Genomic DNA, 20,875 nt, shown 5'->3' on the forward strand with positions numbered 1-20,875 from the left:
CTTTGAAAAAAAAAATTGGGGCAGCCTGAGTGGCTCAGCGGTTTAGCGTTGCCTTCAGCTCAGGGCATTATCTTGGAGACCCCGGATCAAGTCCCGCGTCGGGCTCCCTGTGTGGGGCCTGCTTCTGCCTCTGCCTGTGTCTCTGCCTCTCTCTCTCTCTCTCTCTTTCTCTCATGAATAAATAAATAAAATCTTAAATAAATAAAATTTTTAAAAAATTTGTAGGGCAGCCTCGGTGGCTCAGCAGTTGAGTGCCACCTTCGGCCCAGGGCATGATCCTGGATTCCCCGGATCGCGTCCCACATCAGGCTCCCTGCATGGAGCCTACTTCTCCCTCTGCTTGTGTCTCTGCCTCTCTCTCTCTCTGTCTCTCATGAATAAATAAGTAAAATCTTAAAAACAAGAACCTTTGCTTTCACAATTTTTTTAAATTATATGCTTCTAAATTCTTTTTTTAAAGATTTTTTTTTTTTATTCATGAGAGACACAGGGGTGGGGGAGAGACACAGGCAGAGGAAGAAGCAGGCTCCATGCAGGGAGCCTGACGTGGGACTCGATCCTGGGTCTCCAGGATCACGCCCTGGGCTGAAGGCGGCACTCAGCCGCTGAGCCACCCAGGGATCCCAAAGAGCTTTGTTTTAATTAGGTAAAAGAAGTATAGCAGACTATAAAGATTATTGGATTAAAGTAAGGGAGTTATAAATTGAGCTTTAGAAGGCTTAGCTATCGGAGAATAGTAATGGATTATCCAAACTTTAATCTTTCATTTATACAGTTGCTTTAATTGTAAATAAAACTGAGATGCACACGGTAGATCACACCTGTCAAAAAGTTTACATTTGAAAGTGGCTCTAATTTCACAAATGCTGTAGGTCTTTTCAAAAGGATTGCACCTACAATTTATTTTGGCAAAGATGCTGTTGTTTGATTGATAAGGAATAACTTCTCATTATAACTTTTGCCTTATATAATTCTTTTAAGAATATTTGTTTTCCTAGCCTAGGATTTTTTTGAGATTGCAAATGATGAATTATGTTGGATAAGGGAAATGTTATTCTGCCTTTTCTTCAGCGGAAGATCCATCCAAAAGCTATGTGAAATTAAGAGACTTTGTGCTTGTGAAGCTTTGTCAAGATTTGCCTTGTTTTTCCCGGGAAAAGTTGATGCAAGGATTCAGTGAAGCCATGGCAATAGAAGCACAACAGAAGTTCAAAATAAATAAGGTATTTTTATTCTATAAAAGGAAAATGTTACAGTTTTGAAGTTTTCTTTCTCTCTCTCTTTTTTTAAGTACATAACTTAAACATTGCAAGTACATTAAGAATACATGTGTGGGAAGTGGCAGTGGTTGAGAGTACAGGCTCTGAAGGCAAGTTGCCTGCCTGGGTTAAGATCTGGTTACGCTCTGTGACTTAACGGCAGTTTAATTTCCTCATTAATAGAATGGGAAGATAGTTGATTTTATGGCTATATTAAGTGTAACAAGAAGAATAGAATGGAAGGTATCATCTTATTTTTGCTTTTTAAGAAAATGTTTGCTATGGCAAAATAGTTAATTCATGTGAAGTATATATATATTTCTATATATTTGAATTTTAAAGTAGTAAATATCCTAAAATAGGTACAGAAAAAATATTCTGGCAGTTCAGAGGAGGGAATTTAGTTTATTATATTTATGTATGTAAGGGAATCAGAGTTTTTCATGGTACGGAGCTGCATTTGATCTAAGTCTTGAAGAATGGATAGGATTTGGATTATGAAAGTATGTGAGGGGCTCCTCGGTAGCTCATTTGGTTGAGCATCTGACTGTTCATTTTGGCTCAGGTCATGATCTTAGGATCCTGGGATCAAGTCTCATGTCAGGGTTGGCACTCAGCTAGAGTCTGCTTGGGTGTCTCTCCCTTTGCCCCTCCCCCCAGTTGCACGTGGGTGTGCTTTCAAAAGAAAAGAAAAAAAGAAAAGAATATGAGATGAATAATAAGGACTGGTTTATGATGCTGTTAACCTCTCCTCCCTTGCTTCTAAGGTACCACAGTTCCTGATTTTTTCATTTAGCACTGTGGTCATCTTTTTAGAGATGCTTTTCCTCTTCTGTATGTTCCCTAAAGATGATTCTTCCCCAAAGTTCTTTATCCAGTCTTTATTTTACTTATTCTACCTGGGTGATCTCATTTAATTCTTCAATGTAGATTTTCCTCCTGTATTCCCAACACTGTATATCAAGTGTCCTGGGGCACCTGTGTGGCTCAGTCAGTTGGGTGTCCGACTCTTGATTTCGGCTCAGGTCATGATCTCAGGGTTGTGTGATTGAGCCCCTCATCAGGCTCCCTGTGGGAAGTCTACTTAAGATTCTCTCTCTTTCCCTCTTCCTCTGCCCCTCCCTCCCATGCTCCAGAGCATGCTCTCTCTTCCCCTCTCTCTCTCAAAATAAATGAATCTTTTTTAAAAAAAAGGTTCCTGGCCACTAACCTTCACCAACTTAATTTTTTTTTTAAATATTTATTTTATTCATTAGAGACAGAGAGGCAGAGACATAGGCAGAGGGAGAAGCAGGCTCCTCACAGGGAGCCTGATGCGGGACTCGATCCCAGGACCTGGGGATCATGCCCTGAGCCAAAGGCAGACGCTGAACCTCCAGAGCCACCCAGGTGTCCCACAACAGTTTAATTTGAACTGAAACTTTGCATCTTCTCCTTTACACTTTAATGGCTTCCTGGTTTTAAGATAAATACATGGTTTAGAAATATTCGGTATGTTTAGACTGTATTAAACTTTTAGAGAATTTATTTAGCAGCTAGGCTTTTAAAAGAAAGAGTAGGAACACATTTTTCAAAATTATGCTTTTTTTCTTAAAGGAATTAAAATTTAGTATGGCACACCAAACCCGTCATAATTTGGACCCTGTCAACCTTGGTAGACTCAACTTTCTACCACTTTCCTTCTTGCTCTGGCATTACTAAACCTCTTGTTATTTCCCAACTGTGCTATATCTTTCTTCTTGTTATATCGCTTTATGTTAACTATGCTCTTTGCCTGTGATACCCCCTTCTCTTGTTCCTCCATCTTTGTCTTGCCAGATATAACTCCTCTTTTCAGGCTCAGTTGAGGTCCCTTCTGGAAAGTTCAGACATCATTTTCCCATCTACCTTATACCTGATCTCCCTCTACCCCCAATAAATATATCAGTGAAACAACATAAACAGAAAAACTATGGGCTTTTCTTTTGGCTTCAGTGATACCAAAATTTCTTGCTTTTCCTACTACTACTTTGTTTTTCTCTGCCCTTTAACTGTCACTGTACTACAGGGTTCTGAACTCTCCTCTTGTTTTCACTATTTATGGCTTTCCTAATCAATATTGCAGTTTTAACTCTAGACTATATACCGATATTGCTTAAATCCTCACTCTAAGACTAGAATTTTCTTCAGATTTATATGTTCTGTTGCTTCCTAAATCTCTCCTAGGCTGTGAAAACTCACTGTCATTCCATACCTTCCTCCACACCCAAATCCTTCCTCTTCTGTATTCCTAGAATCCTTGTTCCTTTAGTGTATTCTTACTGGTTCTTAGTTCATGCCTTCGTCATTTTTACCTTATTTAATAGCATAGCTTCCTAATTGGTTTCCCAGCCCCCCCTTTTTTTTTTGCTACCATTTCTATGTAGCTAAGAGAATGCTTTTCGTAAAACTCGTATTTGTGCACTTTGTTCACAACCCCATTTAAAATCTGTTACCTAGGAGCACCTTGGTGGCTGAGTTAGTTAGGCATATGACTCTTAGTTTCTACTCTGTTCTCACTTTACTTCTATGCACTAATTTTCATTTTGTGCTCCAGCAGTGTCAGGCTGCCTCAGTCTTGCATGACTGTGCTGTGCACACTTGTATACACACACAGTGCTCACCCCTCTTTCTAGACTGTCATGGTCCCTTCCCTTTAACGTTTAGCTCAGGTTTTCTTTCCCCAGGAATCCTCTTAACATTTATGCCATTCCCAGGCTGTGCTACCATAATACCCTATATATATTTCCATCATTAGATTGACCATACCTCAATCATTTTTGTTACGAATTAGGCTACTAGCTCCTCAAGGGCAGAGACTATCTTTTATTTTTCATCTGGTACCTAGCACAATTTCTGGCCCGTAGCAGATACTCCATATATCCTGTGTTCTTTTGGGAAAATGTCACTATTTTTAATTAAAAGTGTTCATGTTTTTCTTTTGTTTCATTAAGCAACATGCTAGACGGGTTTATGAAATCCTTCGACTATTGGTAACTGACATGAGTGATGCTGAACAATACAGAAGCTATAGACTGGACATTAAAAGAAGACTAATTAGCCCATATAAGGTAGGACTTTTCAGAGTCTTAAACATTATATTCTTATCACTGTTTAAAAATGGAGAAGAGGGGCCCCTGGCTGGCTCTGTAGAGCGTATGACTTAATCTCAAGGTAAACCATACCAAGTGTTCCTTAAAATAAAATGGAGAAGAAAGTGTAGCAATTGCTGGTGTATGGGACAGTCCAAATCATTTTCCTAAATTAACTTTTACAAAAGTGAAAATATTCTTCCAGTTAGTTATAAGAAGTCTTACTATCATAATTTTCCAGTGTAAGGTATAAATTTGTTTTCATTCACTTAAAAACTAATCCCAAAGATAATCTACCCATGGTTAATTTTTACTTCATTTGTTTGCCATCTTTTAAAAATCTGAATGCTCAGCTTTGTGCAGTGGCAGGATCTTAGCCACTGTGATACTGTGAGGTTTATCCAAGGCATGATTATTGCTAATTGAAAAATCTGAATGCTCAGACTCTTCCTGAATAAATTATCTTGTTAGTTTTTTCTAAGTCTCTGCTTTCCTAGTTATGTAAATTGTGTTTACATTTGTTCCCTTCTTCCTAAATATGGCCTTGGTTGCCTTTTTTTTTTTTTTAAGATTTTATTTATTCATGACAGAGAGGCAGAGACACAGTGAGGGGAGAGGGAGAGAGGCAGAGACACAGGCAGAGGGACAAGCAGGCTCCATGCAGGGAGCCTGACATGGGACTCGATCCTGGGTCTCCAGGATCACACCCCGGGCTGAAGGTGGCGCTAAACTACTGGGCCACTGGGGCTGCCCAACCTTTTTTTTTTTTTTTTTTTTTTTTAAGATTTTATTTATTCATTCATGAGAGACACAGAGAAACAGAAACAGAGACACAGGCAGAGAAAGCAGCAGGCTCCATGCAGGGAGCCTGACGTGGGACTCCATCCTGGGCCTCCAGGATCATACCCTGGGCCAAAGGCAGCGCTAAACCGCTGAGCCACCCAGGCTGCCCTTGGTTGCCTTTTTTAACCTATATACTTTACCATAGCTGAAATAGCAGCATAATAGTATTTACTTATTTTTTTAACAGTCTTTCTTCTTACCCTCTACTCCCTACCCGTTTTCTCATCTCTCATATTTTCCTTTAACTCAAAAATTTCCCCGAGTAGATCAGGTTTGTCCTTATCATCATTTGGCCATTATTAAGGTAGATATTGCCCATGACAGCCTGTGTGAATGAGGATTTAATACGATGGTTGCAGCTGTGCAGTAAGCTGAGTGGGGAAAATATTTATTAATTTGTTCAATAAATAATGAGCACCTGACATGTGGTTGCTACATGTATACACTCTACCTGTAGGCTTATACAGTGCAATAGCTGGGAATATAAATGACAAATCCCAAAATTTTCTGTCTTATGGATTACCTATAACAGGTTGTAATACATTGTAATGGTCTGTCTTCCCCCAAAGTGTTCAAAGTAGCATTTTAGTCTTTGATATTTACCACTTCAGAAACATCAGAAAATTGGTAAAAATCGTTCTTTCCAAAGGTTTTGAGTTTTAAAGTAATATTAATTTGACAGATAAAAAATTTATTAATGTTGAAATTGGGGCATATAGAATAGTATAATTAGATGTTATTATGGCAACATTTCAGAGTACAGACGTACCTTGGAAATATTGCAGGTTCAGTTCCAGACCACTGCAATAAAGTGACTATTGCAATAAAGCAAATCAAATGAATTTCTTAGTTTTCCAGTGCATATAAAAGTGATGTTTACACTATACTGTATTCTGCCAAGTTTACAATAGCATTATGTTTAAAAACTTAATACCTGGGACACCTGGGTGGCTCAGTGATTTGGCGCCTGCGTTTGGCTCAGAGCATGATCCTGGAGTCCCAGGATCAGGTCCCATGTCGGGCTCCCCACAGGGAGCCTGCTTCTCCCTCTGCTTGTGTCTCTGCCTCTCTCTTTCTGTTTGTCTCTCATGAATAAATAAATATTTTTTAAAAAACCTTAATACCTTAATTTAAAAATATTTATTGCTAAAATATACCAACCATTATCTGAGCTTTCAGTGAGTCATAATTTTTTGCATCAAGTATCTCACCTTGATGTGAATGGCTGCTATGATTAGGGTGATGGTTGCTAAAGGTTGGGGTTGGATGTAGCAGTTTCTTAAAATAAGACATCAGTGAAGTTTGTCACATCAGTTGACTCTTCCTTTCTCGATAGCAAGTGATGCTATCTGATACATTTTATCTACAGTAGAACTTTTTTCAAAAATGGGAGTCGTATTCACAAATCCTGCTATTGCTTTATCAACTAAGTTTATGTAATATTCTAAATCCTTTGTTGTCATTTCAACAGTCATCAGGAGTAGTTTCCATCTCAAGAAATCACTTTCTTTATTCATCCATAAGAAGCAACTCATCTGTTCACATTTTATAAGATTGTAACAATTCAGTCACGCCTTCAGTCTCCACTTTCCTTTTTTTTTTTTTTTTTTAAAGATTTTATTTATTCATGAGAGAGAGAGAGAGAGGCAGAGACACAGGCAGAGGGAGAAGCAGGCTCCATGCAGGGAGCCTGACACGGGACTTGATCTGCGGTCTCCAGGATCACACCCTGCGCTGAAGGCGGCGCTAACTGCTGGGCCACCAGGGCTGCCTTCAGGCTCTACTTCTAATTCTAGTTCTTTTGCTGTTTTCACCACATCTGTGCTTACTTCCTTCACGGAGGTCTTGAACCCCCCTCAGGGTTATCCATGGCGGTTGGAGTCAACTTCTTCCACATTCCCTTTGTTAAGGTTGATATTTTGTCTCTTCCCATGATCACAAGTGTTCTTAATGGCATCTAGAATGATGAATTCTTTCCAAAGGTTTTCAGTTTACTCTGCCTGGGTCTATCAGAGGAATCACCATCTATGGCAGTGATAGATGTGTAATATACTTGTGAAATGTACTTTTTAAATAGTTAAGACTGGAAGGTCAAAATTTCTCCTCAATTCATGGGCTACAAAATGGATATTGTGTTAGCAGACATGAAAACAACATCAATCTTGTTATATATCTCTATTAGAGCTTTTGGGTAGCCAGGTTCGTTGCCAGGGAGCAGTGATTTTTTTAAAAGGAATCCTTTTTTCTGAGCAGTAGGTCTCAACAGTGGGCTTAAAATATTCTGTAAACTGTTGCAAACAGATGTGCTGTCATCTAGGTTTTATTGTTCCCTTAGAGCATAGGCAGAGTAAAACCAGCCTAAGGGCCTAGGATATTTGGAATGGTCAGTGAGCATTGGCTTCAATTTAGTCACCAGCTGCATTAGCTGCTAACAAGGGACTCAACCTGTCTTTTGAAGCTTCGAAGCCAAGCATCTCTCTTCTAGTCATGGAAGTCCTAGAAGGCATCTTCTCCAACAGAAGACTGTTTTGGAGTGCCTGGCTGGCTCAGTCAGAAGAGCATGTGACTCAGGGTACCTGGGTGTCTCAGTTAAGCATCTGCCTTTGGCTCAGGTCATGATCTGAGTCATGGGATCCAGTCCCGCATTGGGTTTCCTGCTCAGCAGGGAGTCTGCTTCTCTTTCTCTCTCTCTCTCTCTCTCTCTCTTTCTCTCTCTCTCTCTCACTCCCCCTCGAACCTCTAAACCTCCCCATCAGTCATTCTCTCTCAGATAAATAAAATCTTAAAAAGAAAAGAAGAAGATGTGACTCAATCTCAGGGTTATGGGTTTGAGCCCCACTTTGGGTGTAGAGATTACTTAAATGAATAAACTTATAAAAAAGAAGGCGGCTGTTTTGTCTACATTGAAAAGCTGTTGTTTAGTGTAGCCACTTTAATTAATTATCTTAGCTAGACCTGGATAACTTCCAGCTTCTGGATCAACACTTGCTGTTTCACCTTGCACTTTTATGATATGGAGATGACCTCTTTAAACCTCATGAACCAACCTCTGCTAGCTTCAAACTTTTCTTCTGCAGCTTTCTCACCTCTCTCAGCCTTCAGAGAATTTAAGAAAGTTAGGACCTTGCTCTGGATTAGGCTTTGGCTTATGGGAATGTTGTGGCTGGTTTGATCTTCTATCTGGACCACTAAAACTTTGTCCATATCTGCAATAAGGCTGTTTTGCTTCCTTATTGTTTGTGTGTTCAGTGGAGTAACACTTTGAATTTCCTTCAAGGACTTTGCATTCACAACGTTGCCTACTTTTTGGCTTTTCTCAGTTTTTTTTTGTTTTTTTTTTTAAGATTTTATTTATTTATTCATGAGAGGAGAGAGAGAGAGAGAGGGCAGAGACCCAGGCAGAGGGAGAAGCAGGCTCCATGCAGGGATCCTGATGTGGGACTTGATCCAGGGTCTTCAGGCCTTGGGCTGAAGGCGGTGCTAAACTGCTGAGCCACCCAGGCTGCCCTTATCTCAGCTTTTGATACGCCTTCTCACTGAGCTTAATCATTTCTAGCTTTGATTTAAAGTGTGAGATGCATAATTCTTCCTTTCATTTGTTTTTTTTTTAATATTTTATTTTATTTATTCATGACAGAGAGAGAGAGAGAGAGAGAGAGAGGCAGAGAGGCAGAGAGGCAGAGACACAGGCGGAGGGAGAAGCAGGCTCCATGCAGGGAGCCTGACGTGGGACTCGATCCTGGGTCTCCAGGATCAGGCCCTGGGCTGAAGGCGGCGCTAAACCACTGAGCCACCCGGGCTGCCCCTTCCTTTCATTTGAACACTTAGAGACCATTGTAGAGTTTATTTCAATATTGGCCTATTTTTTTTTTAATGTTGGCCTAATTTCAATATTGTTGTATCTCAAGGAATAGGGAACGCTAAAGGAGATGAGGAACACCTGGTCGGGGTACAATCAGAACACACACAACATTAAGTTCATCATCATCTATGATTCATTTTGTGCCCCAAAACAATTACAATAGTAACATCAAAGATCACTGATCATAGATCACCACCACAAATATAATAGTAATGAAAAAAGTTTGAAATATTGCAAGAATTACCAAAATAAGACAGACATGAAGTGAACAAATACTGCTGGAAAAATGGTGCCAATAGACTTGGCTTGACACAGGATTGCCACAAACCATCAATTTGTAAAAAAACAAAAACAAAACCCAACAATATCTGAAGCATAATAAAATGAGGTATGCTCGTATTAAAATGAGGTATGCAGGGATCCCTGGGTGGCTCAGGAGTTTAGCACCTGCCTTTGCCCTGGGGCGTGGTCCTGGAGTCCCGGGATCGTTCCACATCAGGCTCCCTGCATGGAGCCTGCTTCTCCTCTGCCTATGTCTCTGCCTCTCTCTCTCTCTTTCTGTGTTTCTCATGAATAAATAAATAAAATCTTTAAAAATGTGTTTCTCATGAATAAATAAATAAAATCTTAAAAAAAAATAAAATGAGGTATGCCCGTATGAAAACTTTTAGTGAAGTAAAATAATTTATTGAATTATGCATCTCTGATAATTATTTGACGTTTTATGTAGGCAGATGTAGTACATGAGAGATGATGAATTCTAAGTGTAAGCAGTCGTAAACTCATGCCTAATAGGAATTTCTCTAGTTCATAATAGCAAGTATTTTTTACTCTTAAAGAATGGTAATGATTTGATTTATTTTATATTAATATCCTCACCTGTAAACAAGTTCATCTATCTGAAACATAACTGAAAACTGGTTATTACTCTTTAGTTTCTTAATTTACAGCTGAGTATCACCATCCTTGCACTAAAGTCCATACACAGATCATAAATTCTTCAGTGCTTGTTTGAACTGTATTTATAGTAACATACATTTAAATAAGTTCAGTTATCCAATATTCTATCCCACTGAGAAAAACAAGAAAACTTGAGGGTTACCCATCCCCTACTTTAGGTTGATAGTCCCAATGTTTAGGGTAGGAAATCTACCACAAACTTTAAGAAAGTCTAGAAATGAGTTAAGTGTCCAGTAGGCATGGGAGGAGTGCTTATGATTTCCTTGTTGAGTGGATGCAGATGATTTTTTTCAATTTGTTGTTCCAGTCTGATACTACGTACTTTGTTGAGTTATTACAGCATTCTTAGATGCAAAGTTATATTTAAAAATAAAGAAAAATTGCTTAATGAGTATGATTTAGAATTTTTTTAGGTCTTTAAAATGTATGCCTAAAGGGGAAAGTTTGGAATATAAAATTTACATGTTTACTTTCACATTTTATGAAAAGAAATAATTTTGATTGTCACTGTTATTACTTGAGGTGTGAAATAGTTTGATAGCAAATTCTGTGCTGCCTTTATTTGAGGAATCAAGGTTACCTGCCAACCTAAACACACTCTTCCACTAAGAAATTATTTAGGTAGCTATTAGAAGTACTTGTACTTTACCTTTAAAAGTTTTTAAACACTGATAAGCCATTTGTATCAGTACCGAAAGGGGGGAAATAACCTATATTAAGTACAGTCTTTTTTTTAAGCACAAAAAGAAATACCATCCCTAATACAGAAGTAAGTTTCAGGTGTTCAAAAAAAAAAAAAAAAAAAAGATAAATTTGAACGATTTGGCTAAAAAAAGAAAAATTGGTATAGCTGCTTGGTTTTAGCATTAAAGCTTTTATATTTCATGGGAATATTTTAATTTTTAATTGGTTTACAAATATAAAGTTTAGAACAATTGTTAATATCCCTGCATTTGGAATCTGGAAACTCAGTTTTGAGGTTTTTTTTAGAAATTGTGTAACTGTTGACAACTCATTAACACCTGGGTATTAGATTTCCCTTCCATGAAATGGAAGTGCCTCCATAGTTAGGAACTGAACAGAAAGAAGTACAATACAGTGATGCATGTTTTAAAAGATATCTTTTGACAAGTCTTTGGAATTAATATGCTTCCACACTATTATTATTTTAAAATTCTTACAAAAGAACCATATCTCTGTACTTCACAAAAGTGACAACTAGTTCACCCAAAGGAAATTAAGGAGCCCTCAGAGGTGGTGGCATTTTTGAGATTATATTGGTAAGCCCTCTAGGAAGATGTTAAAGCCAGGCAAGAAGAAAGGATTATTTTATGGAAGTAATAAACTCATATTCAAGCATTTATGTTAACATGAATAAGTTTAAAATAATGCCATCTTTAATTTGTCTTCATTATTTAAAAATTATGAACTGCCCTAATCTATGAAGGAATTAAGTTTTTGGTTTTGGGGGGAAAAATTATTCTAAAGCTTATAGAATACTATTCCAGTCTTAAGGAGTCCTTCCCTTCCTTTCCCTTCCCTTCCCTTCCCTTCCCTTCCCTTCCCTTCCCTTCCCTTCCCTTCCTTTTCTTTCTTTTTTTAAAGTGTTTTTTTAATACATTGTTTAAAAGATTCATTTGTAATATAAATATAGTGGAATATATACAGCTTAAAGAATATTAAAGGTCAGTAAAGTAAATAACCTCAAATTAGTTATTTTAAAAATCAAATAAAAAAAATCAAATCATACCTTATGTGTTCATGAGGAGCTTATATAGTTTTTTTCCATAAAGCTATTTATAGGTATTTTTATTCCTGTGTATTTTATTATTTTAAAGACTTTATTTATTAGGGAGAGCAAGCAAGCTTGAGAGCACTGAGCATGGGGGGGCGGGTAGTGTCAAGAGGTAGGGGAAAAGCAGACTCCCAGCTGAGCAAGGAGCCTGACACTGAGTTCCATCCCAGGACCTTGGGATCATGACCTAAGCCCAAGGCAGCCTCTTGACCAGCTGAGCCACCCAAGCACCCTTATTCCTAGGTATTTTAGAGCTCTTAAATTAATTCATAGATTTTCTTTTTCTTTTTTAAGATTTTATTTATTTGAGAGAGCACAAGCAGGGGGAAGGACAAAAGGAGGGAGAGGAACAAGCAGACCCCTTCCCCACTGCTGAGCCCAGAGCCCAAAAAGGGGCTTCATCTCAGGACCCTAGGATCATGACTTGAGCTGAAGTCAGATGTTTAACTGACTGAGCCAACCAGGCACTGCTAATTCATAGATTTTCCTTTGTGCCAAAAAAAATTACAATAGTGGTTAGTTCTGACATCCAATGGAGAAATTGAAGGTGGAGAAGGAGATAAATTGGGAATGTAAGCTTTCAGATTTAAAAACAGCATAATAGGCACACCTGAGTGGCTCAGCAATTGAACGTCTGCCTTTGGCTCAGGTCATGATCCTAGGGTCCTGGGATCTAGTCCCACATCAGGCTCCCCACAGGGAGCCTGCTTCTCCCTCTGTCTTTGTCTCTGCCTCTCTCTGGGTCTCTCATGAATAATGAATAAAATCTTTAAAAAAAAAAAAAAAAACGTAATAGGGGATCCTTGGGTGGCTCAGCAGTTTAACGCCTATCTTCGGCCCAGGGCATGATCCTGGAGTCCTGGGATCGAGTCCTGTGTCAGGGCTTCATGCCCTCTGCCTATGTCTCTGCCCACCCCCCCTCTCTGTGTGTGTGTGTGTCTCTCTCATGAATATGTAAGTAAAATCTTTTTTTAAAAAAAAAGCATAATAATTTAAAATAGTATGTTACTGGCACAGGATTCGTTCTATAGGTTATTTGCAACAAAATCTGATAGCCTAGAATATCTAAGAATTTAATATGATGGTTCTATTATATATAAGAATTTAATATGATTGGAGGTATCTTCAGGTAATGGTGTTAGATTATTTAATAAACGTTATAACTGGTTAGCCATTTAGAAAAATAGCTTCTATTCCTATCACATGCCACAGTAATATGCTGATAAATTATCCTTTAGTTGCTGAACTGCTTTCTTAAGTTAAATGCTCTTAGTGCAGTCATGCCTGTTGGCATAAAAAATAACTTTTACAACAGAAACAAAGCATTTATCATGCATGTGACTGAAGAGTAAGGAATACACTGGCCTGGTGGGTCTTAGGAACAATAAATTTGAACTTTCGGGCAGCCCGGGTGGCTCAGCGTTTTAGCGCCGCCTTCAGCCCAAGGTGTGATCCTGGAGACCAGGGATCAAGTCCCACATCGGGCTCCCTGCATGGAGCCTGCTTCTCCCTCTGCCTGTGTCTCTGCCTCTCTTTCTCTCTGTGTCTCTCATGAATAAATAAATAAAATCTTTTAAAAATTTTTTGAACTTTCATCAGTTCTCTAGAACTGATGTTCAGAGTGTGATCAGTAGGTAAGATTTACATTACTTTGGAGCTAATTTTTAGAAATGCAAAATCTCGTCCCACCCCATACCTACTGAGTCAGAATCTGCATTTTATTAAGGTCCCCAGGTGATTTATGTGCACACTGAAGTTTGAGAAGTACTGCTTTAGAAGGCATCTTATATTAAAGTTAAGTTTTTAAATTTCTGGTTATAGTAATAGCAACCCTATTTACTAATGGCTCCACCAATTTAGACCAGGATCAACCTAATTTTTTTGTAGTGTCAGAAAGGCTTATCTCCAAACATTGTTGTCACCTTGTTTTAAAAACATGTGGTTATATGGCACCTGGCTGGCTCAGTTGGTACAGCATGCAATTCTTGATCTCAGAGTGATGAGTTTCAGCCCCACATTGGGTGTAGAGCTTACTTAAAAAAAAAAATTAAATAAAAATGTATGGTTATTAATTGAGCTTTATTTTGAGCTCTTTAAGTAGTAATTATGACACATTTGCCTAGTATTCCAAAATTATCAGGGTTTTCTTTAAGGGACATTTATTAGTTTTTAGGATGGATTTAGAGTTGTTTTTTCTTACTCTTTTTTGAAAGGCAGGAACTACACAATACAGATTTCCAACCAGATTGTTAAGAGTTTACATCCTAGCCTCTCATCTTATTACCTCTGTGTCAAGTTACTCAATTCCCAAATCCTATTTTTTCTTCATCTATCAATTTTGGGAGTTAGACTACCTATCTTACAGAGTTGTTAGGATTACATGAGTTAATCTATGTGATTTCTGATCTTTATGTAAAGTTAGCCTTTATTATATATTCTAGTAAAAGAAGATTGGTATATTAATCTAGAACAATTTACCCAAGTGTATGAAAGTTTCCTGTATTGCAGTGTTGCCACCTATCCAGGAATTGGAGTCATTCTTCATTCCCACATCACCCAGTATTTTCTTCCCTAAATCTGTGCTTGCCCCTCCATCCCTGCTCCTACTGACTTAGTCTAGGCTTTCATCATCTCACTTGAATTTTTGCAGTAGCTGCCAACTTGGTCCTCCAGTCCCATCCTCAGCATTACTAACACAGCGTTCTGAGACATGTTCTTTTAAAAGCTGTTACTGGCTCCCTTCAGGCTCAGCATGGTGGGTTCTGTCTCAGTAAAATGTGGGGGCAGAGGAGGAAGGAGGTTACTAAGATAATGTATGTCTGGATAGTAGAAATTTAATAAGTGCTAGTTAATACTATCTTTTTAGAGGAGGACAGTTTTTGGTTATTTTTCTGAAACTCCTCAGTTTTTGTTTTTTTTAAAGATTGTATTCCCTTATTCATGAGAGACACAGAGAGGCAGAGACCTAGGCAGAGGGAGAAGCAGGCTCCTCACAGGGAGCCAGATGTGGGACTCAATCCTGGATGCCGGGATCATGCCCTGAGTGGAAGGCAGACACTCAACTGCTGAGCCACCCAGGCAACCCATGAAATGCCTCAGTTTATTTTAAAATTAATATGTGGTCCATAAATACATCACTGGGTAAGGAAACTTAGAGATGAATTTAGTGGCAGGGAAAAGGCAGTTTGGATCAAAACTAATGCAGTGAATTAATGATTGAATAGTGAATTGAAGAATAATAGCACTTAATCTCAGTTTTTCCATCTTCGGTTAATATATTTATTAAAGAGGAGCACATGGGTGGCTCAGTGGTTGAGCATCGCCTTTGGCTCAGGGCATGATCATGGGGTCCCAGGATCAAGTCTGACATCAGGCTCCCCATGGGGAGCCTGCTTCTCCCTCTGCCTATGTCTCTGCCTCTCTGTGTGTCTTTCATGAGTAAATAACATCTTTAAAATATATATGTATTACATAATAATATACAATAAATTTTAAAGATAAATTATATAATATATAATAAATATATATTAAAGAAATGTTTGAGTATCTGTACTGGTTCTTTATTATACTTTGGAGAGGGGGCTGTTGATACAAATTCCAAGTCTTCTAGTTCACTCCACTTAGCGGGTTTGTAAGTCCATGGTTAACATTATATCTAGGCTTCTTTAAGGAAAAAATTGTGTGGGACAAATTTGGGCATATTCCTACTGTTATTTCTAACAATGGGAGGAGACTTAAAATTCAAAGAATATAAAGAAATATATCTTTTTTCTTAATCTAACCAATAATTGTGTTTCTTAGAAAAAACAGAGAGATCTTGCTAAAATGAGAAAATGTCTCAGACCAGAAGAACTGACAAACCAGATGAACCAAATAGAAATAAGCATGCAACATGAACAGCTGGAAGAAAGCTTTCAGGAACTTGTGGAAGATTACCGACGTGTTATTGAACGCCTTGCTCAAGAATAAAGATTATTCTGCTCTGTACAGGAAGTTTGCAAATTTCTGTACATTGTGTTGTGGAAAATCTAATGATGACTTTAATTTTAAAATCTTGTAACATTTACTTACATTAAAAGTTATCTATCTTATCCTTAGTTGAATATTTTCTTTTTGAGAGATTGTATATTTTAAAATACTGTTTAGAATCTATGAGCATAAATTACATTTAAAAAAAATATATAGCTTCTGAAATACCACTGCAGTTGCTTCCCTTCTTAACAGTATAATAAATGCTTAGTTGTGATATGCTAATGTGTGATGATATGATTCTTAAATACTTAGGATAAACTTTAGGTCTTGTTAAAAACCTTTAGGTTTTCACATCACATAATATCCTCTATGTCCATTCATGTTGTCACAAATGGCTTTTAGGCTTTTATTATTATTCCTCCCTTTTTTTGCTTCTAAGATTTTATATCTGGCACCTTTAAAACACTCCTCTTTAAGCTCTTCCTAGTAATCTTGTTTTTCCTGTGTGATTTCTCCAAACAGGAAATGTTCCTAGTATAGATTTGTTTTAAATAAACTCCCCTAAAAAAAAAAAAAAACTCCCCTATTAACTATTTTTTGGAGAGGGGGTGGATGGATAAAGGAGATGGATAAAGAGAAAGGAAACTAGATATAGCCTAAAGCCTAAATGTTTGGCATCACATATTAGTTGAAGATAATTTAGAAGTTAGCACAATTGGGGGCAGTAAGTGGGTGGCTCAGTAGTTGAACACCTGCCTTTGACTTAGGTCATGATTCCAGAGTCCAGGGATCAAGTCTCGCATCAGGCTCCCTGCATGGAGCCTGCTTCTCCCTCTGCCTGTGTCTCTGCCTCTCTCTGTGTCTCATGAATAAATAAAATCTTTTTTAAAAAAGTTAGCATAAACATTTATAAATAATGTTAAATAATAAATTAGTTTATAAAAATCAGTTTACATACCATTATGAAATGTATCTTGTATAAAATGAGGTATATATCTGTTGTGATTTGTTTTTTTGTTTTTTTTTTTGTTTTTTTTTTTTTTTTTTTTTTTTTGTGATTTGTTACAAGGTTCTGAAGATGTTGAAGTCCAAACAGGAAAAAAACCCAATGATGATAAATTGCTTACTATAGTCTTTTTTTTTTAAGATTTTATTTATTTATTCATGAGAGACATAGAGAGAGAGAGAGAGAGGCAGAGACACAGGCAGAGGGAGAAGCAGGCTCCATGCAGGGAGCGCCATGTGGGACTTGATCCCCAGGACCCCAGGATCACGTGCTGAGCCGAAGGCAGACACCCAACCGCGGAGCCACCCAGGCGTCCTGAATTACTATAATCTTAACTTTATTTTTATTAGAGTATAAATAAATTGCCTGATACGGAATCATTAAAAGTAAAAGCCTCATGTTTATAATGTGTGCCAGTAAGTGAGGCATTGTATAACATCAAAAATGGGATGTAAGTTGGATTTTATTTTTAAAGTCTGATTTGAAAAAAAATAAAATAAAATAAAATCTGATTTGCTTGGTGCTTAAGGCAAAATCCCAACTTGGGTAAGTACTGTTTTATCCTTAGATCAGCTTCCCATCAGTAAAACCTGCCAAACATAGAAGCAAAGTAGCTAGTACCCTCGACACAAAATAGTTGTGGCCAGCAGTATACCAACAGCACTAAGCCATCGCCTTAGAATCAGGGTGTTGGAAAAGTTTTATTCCCACCTCAAAAGTTTATATAGAGAGAGATAAAACTTGGATTTCTGAGAGTGTATATATACATTATTTGTTCAGCTAGAATGAAGTAGTTAAAATTCTTTCTGAAAATACATGAAAGCAATTTGCTTTTCATCTAAATTAGCTAACTTAAAAATTTATTAAAAATTCACATTCAAGGGGATCCCTGGGTGGTTCAGTGGTTTAGTGCCACCTTTGGCCCAGGGCGTGATCCTGGAGTCCCAGGTTCAGGTCCCATGTCAGGCTCCCTGCGTGGAGCCTGCTTCTCTCTCTGCCTGTGTCTCTGCTTCTCTCTGTGTGTGTCTCTCATGAATGAATAAATAAAATCTTTAAAAAAAAGAGTCTGAGGCTTAACTGAGTGAGCCACCTAGGCGCCCCCTCTAACTTGCTCTTTAAACTTGATATATCTCGGGGCACCTTGGTGATTCAGTCGGTTAAGTGTCTTGCTCTTGATTTGGGCTTAGGTCATGATTTCAGGCTCCTTGGATAGAGCCCTAAGTCAGGCTCCAAGCTTGGTGGGGAGTCGGCTTGAGATTCTCTCCTTCTGCTCAAATAAATAAATAAAATAAATCTTTTAAAAATAAAAAGAAACTTGATATATCTTGGAGATCATTAAAACTATTATTTAATGGCTGCACAGTATTCCATTGTATGGGTATACCATGAGTTACTTTACCAATCCCCTATGATTTAGATTGTTTCCAATATTTTCCATTACAAACGGTACTGCAATGCATATTCATATAACACATGTGCTATACATACATGTGCAAGTATATCCACACATTGGAGCCCTAGAAATCACATACTTTATTCTGATCTCATTCTTCTAGTGACTATACTACATTTACAACAAATTAACATGAACTAACAATACAGAAGCTTGATACCGTACCAATGTGGAATAAATTATGCAGATAGGAGCATACTGGACTAATCCAACCATCCTCATTCACAGCTAGAAATATGAATTATCTTAAAGTCAAAATGATTTGAATGCTTAGGCATATGTACCTTTTTGTTTATTCCTTTAGTCTTGCTTAGCTCTTCTCAAACCTTATAATCCAGAAGAACTGCTGTATAGCAGAGTTTCTCAACCTCAGCACTACTGACATTTTGGGCCAGATCATTCTTTGTTGTGTGGGGCTGACCTATGTACTGTGAGCTGGTTAACAGCATCCCTGGCTTCTATCTACTAGATGCCATTAGCACTACCCTCATCTCCAGTTGTAACAACCAAAAGTGTTTAGATATTGCTATGGGTCCTCTGGGGGACAAAATCACCGTTGGTTGAGAACCACTGCTACATGGGATTGAATGCTCATCCATGTTAAGCACTATTTTTTATTATGTAACTAACATAGACATTGTACAAAAGTCAAAAATGAATAAGTATTTGATGAGAAGCTGCCCTCCCATTCAGTCACCCAATTCACTTCTCCAAAGGCAAGTACTTTTTTTACCAGTCTCTCTTGTGTCCCTCAGAGTCTGCAAAGACCTGTAATTTTTTGTTTCATCACAAATGCTGATATACCGTATGTAGTACTCAGAATGTTTTCCAGTCAAATTTAGCTCATTTGGGGGCATGTGGATGGCTAAGTCGGTTAAGTGTCTGCCTTTGGTTCAGGCCATGATTTCACAGTTGTGGGGTCAAGCCCTGCAAGGGGCTCCCTGCTCAGCAGGGAGTCTTTGTCTCCCTCTCCCTCTGCCTCTCCCTGCTTGCATTCTCTCTCTCACTCTCTTTCAAATGAATAAAATCTTTTAAAAAATTTAACTCATTTTTATTAGTATATATTAGAACACATCAGTTTTAAATTTTTAAAAAGATCTTATTTATTTATTTGATAGAGGGGAAGAGAGCACAAGCAGGGGGAGCTGCAGAGGAAAAGGGAGAAGCAGACTCCCTGCTGAACAAGGAGCCCAATGTGGGCTGGGATCATGACCTGAGCTGCAAGGCAGCTGCTTAACTGACTGAGCCACCCAGGTGCCCCAGAACACTTCAGTTCTAAACACTGTGATTAAACGGCTGTTTGAGGGACACCTGGGAGGCTCAGTGGTTGAGCATCTGCCTTCAGCCCAAGGCCCGATCCTGGAGTCCTAGGATCAAGTCCCAGTCAGGCTCCCTGCAGGGAGCCTGCTTCTCCCTCTGCCTGCGTCTCTGCCTCTCTTTCTCTCTGTGTCTCTCACAAATAAATAAAATTTCTTAAAAAAAAAAAAAACAGCTGTTTGATATTCCATAGTTTGATTTCAATGTGTTTAACCCAATCCTATATTAACAGACATTTAGGTTGTTTCCCAGCCTCTGCTCTTACAGGCAGTGCTGCAGGGAATATTCTTGTGTATACCCCAATTGTACATGTGGGAGTGTGTATACATGATGGTGATGGAATCAGTGAGCAAAAGGGTATAGACATTTTACATCTTGGTAGGTTTAATACACAGTTGAGACAACAAAGAAATGTGAATATGGACTCTGTTTTAGGTGATACGGGATTTTGCATTTTTGTGATAATATTGTGATTATGTAGAAAATGTCATTATTCCTACGAGTTACATGCTGAAGTAGGTTTTAAAGATTTTTATTTACTTATTTGAGAGAGTATGAGAGAGAGAGCGCGCGCGCAGAGGAAGAGAGAGAAGTAGGCTCCCTGTTGAGCAGGGAGCCTGATGTAGGGCTTAATCCCAAGATCCTGGGATCACCATCTGAGCGGAAGGCAGAAGCTTGACTGACTGAGCCACCAGGTGCCCCTAATGTTGAAGTATTTAGGAAGAGTCATAGTGTCTGCAACTTACATACACACATATATACATAGACAAATATGTATATAAACAGAAACAGAAAGCAAATGTGCCAAAAAATTTTAAATTATTGAATCTCGATAGAGGTATATCCTCTAGATGTTACCATATATATATAGTTATATAGATATTTACCGTATGATTCTTCAACCTTTCTGTATTAGGTTTTCAAAATAAAAATTGGAAAGGAAAACTTATTGCATTCATGTAAAAAAAGAAAAACCCAATACCATGAGAAAGGAACAAATAGTAAGAAGAGCTCTTGGAAATTGAAAATAAATATTCTAATTCAAGCAGCAGAAATGTGGGGCATAAAGTTGAAGAAATTTCCTAGAACACTGAAAGAGAAAACATGAGAGAAAAGAGAAATCAATGTGGGAAATCTGATAGCTTATTTTCATTCCAGAGAGGAAAAGAAAGCAGAACATTATCAAAGAAAGAGGACAGTTCCTCAGAGCTAAAGAACTGAATCTTCAAATTAGCAGCTCACTGAAGGTTGAATAGGCTTAAACCATCATCACTAACGTTTACTGAGCACTTACTATC

The 20,875-nt window shown here is 38.1% G+C and overlaps 2 protein-coding genes across 3 annotated transcripts in view; one reads left to right on the top strand and one right to left on the bottom strand.

Moving 5' to 3' along the window:
- HAT1 (histone acetyltransferase 1) overlaps nt 1-15,920 on the top strand; it is a 67,962-nt gene extending 52,042 nt beyond the window's left edge. For both annotated transcript variants that reach the window (XM_025460186.3, XM_025460185.3), the window contains exons 9-11: nt 1,072-1,223; nt 4,232-4,348; nt 15,631-15,920. In XM_025460186.3, coding sequence (XP_025315971.1) covers nt 1,072-1,223; nt 4,232-4,348; nt 15,631-15,798 — 437 coding nt within the window. In that variant the 3' untranslated portion in view covers nt 15,799-15,920. The remainder of the gene's footprint in view (nt 1-1,071; nt 1,224-4,231; nt 4,349-15,630) is intronic.
- Nucleotides 1-20,875, bottom strand: part of SLC25A12 (solute carrier family 25 member 12) — a 206,338-nt gene that overhangs the window by 177,398 nt on the left and 8,065 nt on the right. The gene's annotated exons all lie outside the window — the stretch shown is intronic.

Source organism: Canis lupus, chromosome 36 (genome assembly GCF_003254725.2).
Source record: "Canis lupus dingo isolate Sandy chromosome 36, ASM325472v2, whole genome shotgun sequence".
Classification (NCBI taxonomy): Eukaryota; Metazoa; Chordata; class Mammalia; order Carnivora; family Canidae; genus Canis; species Canis lupus.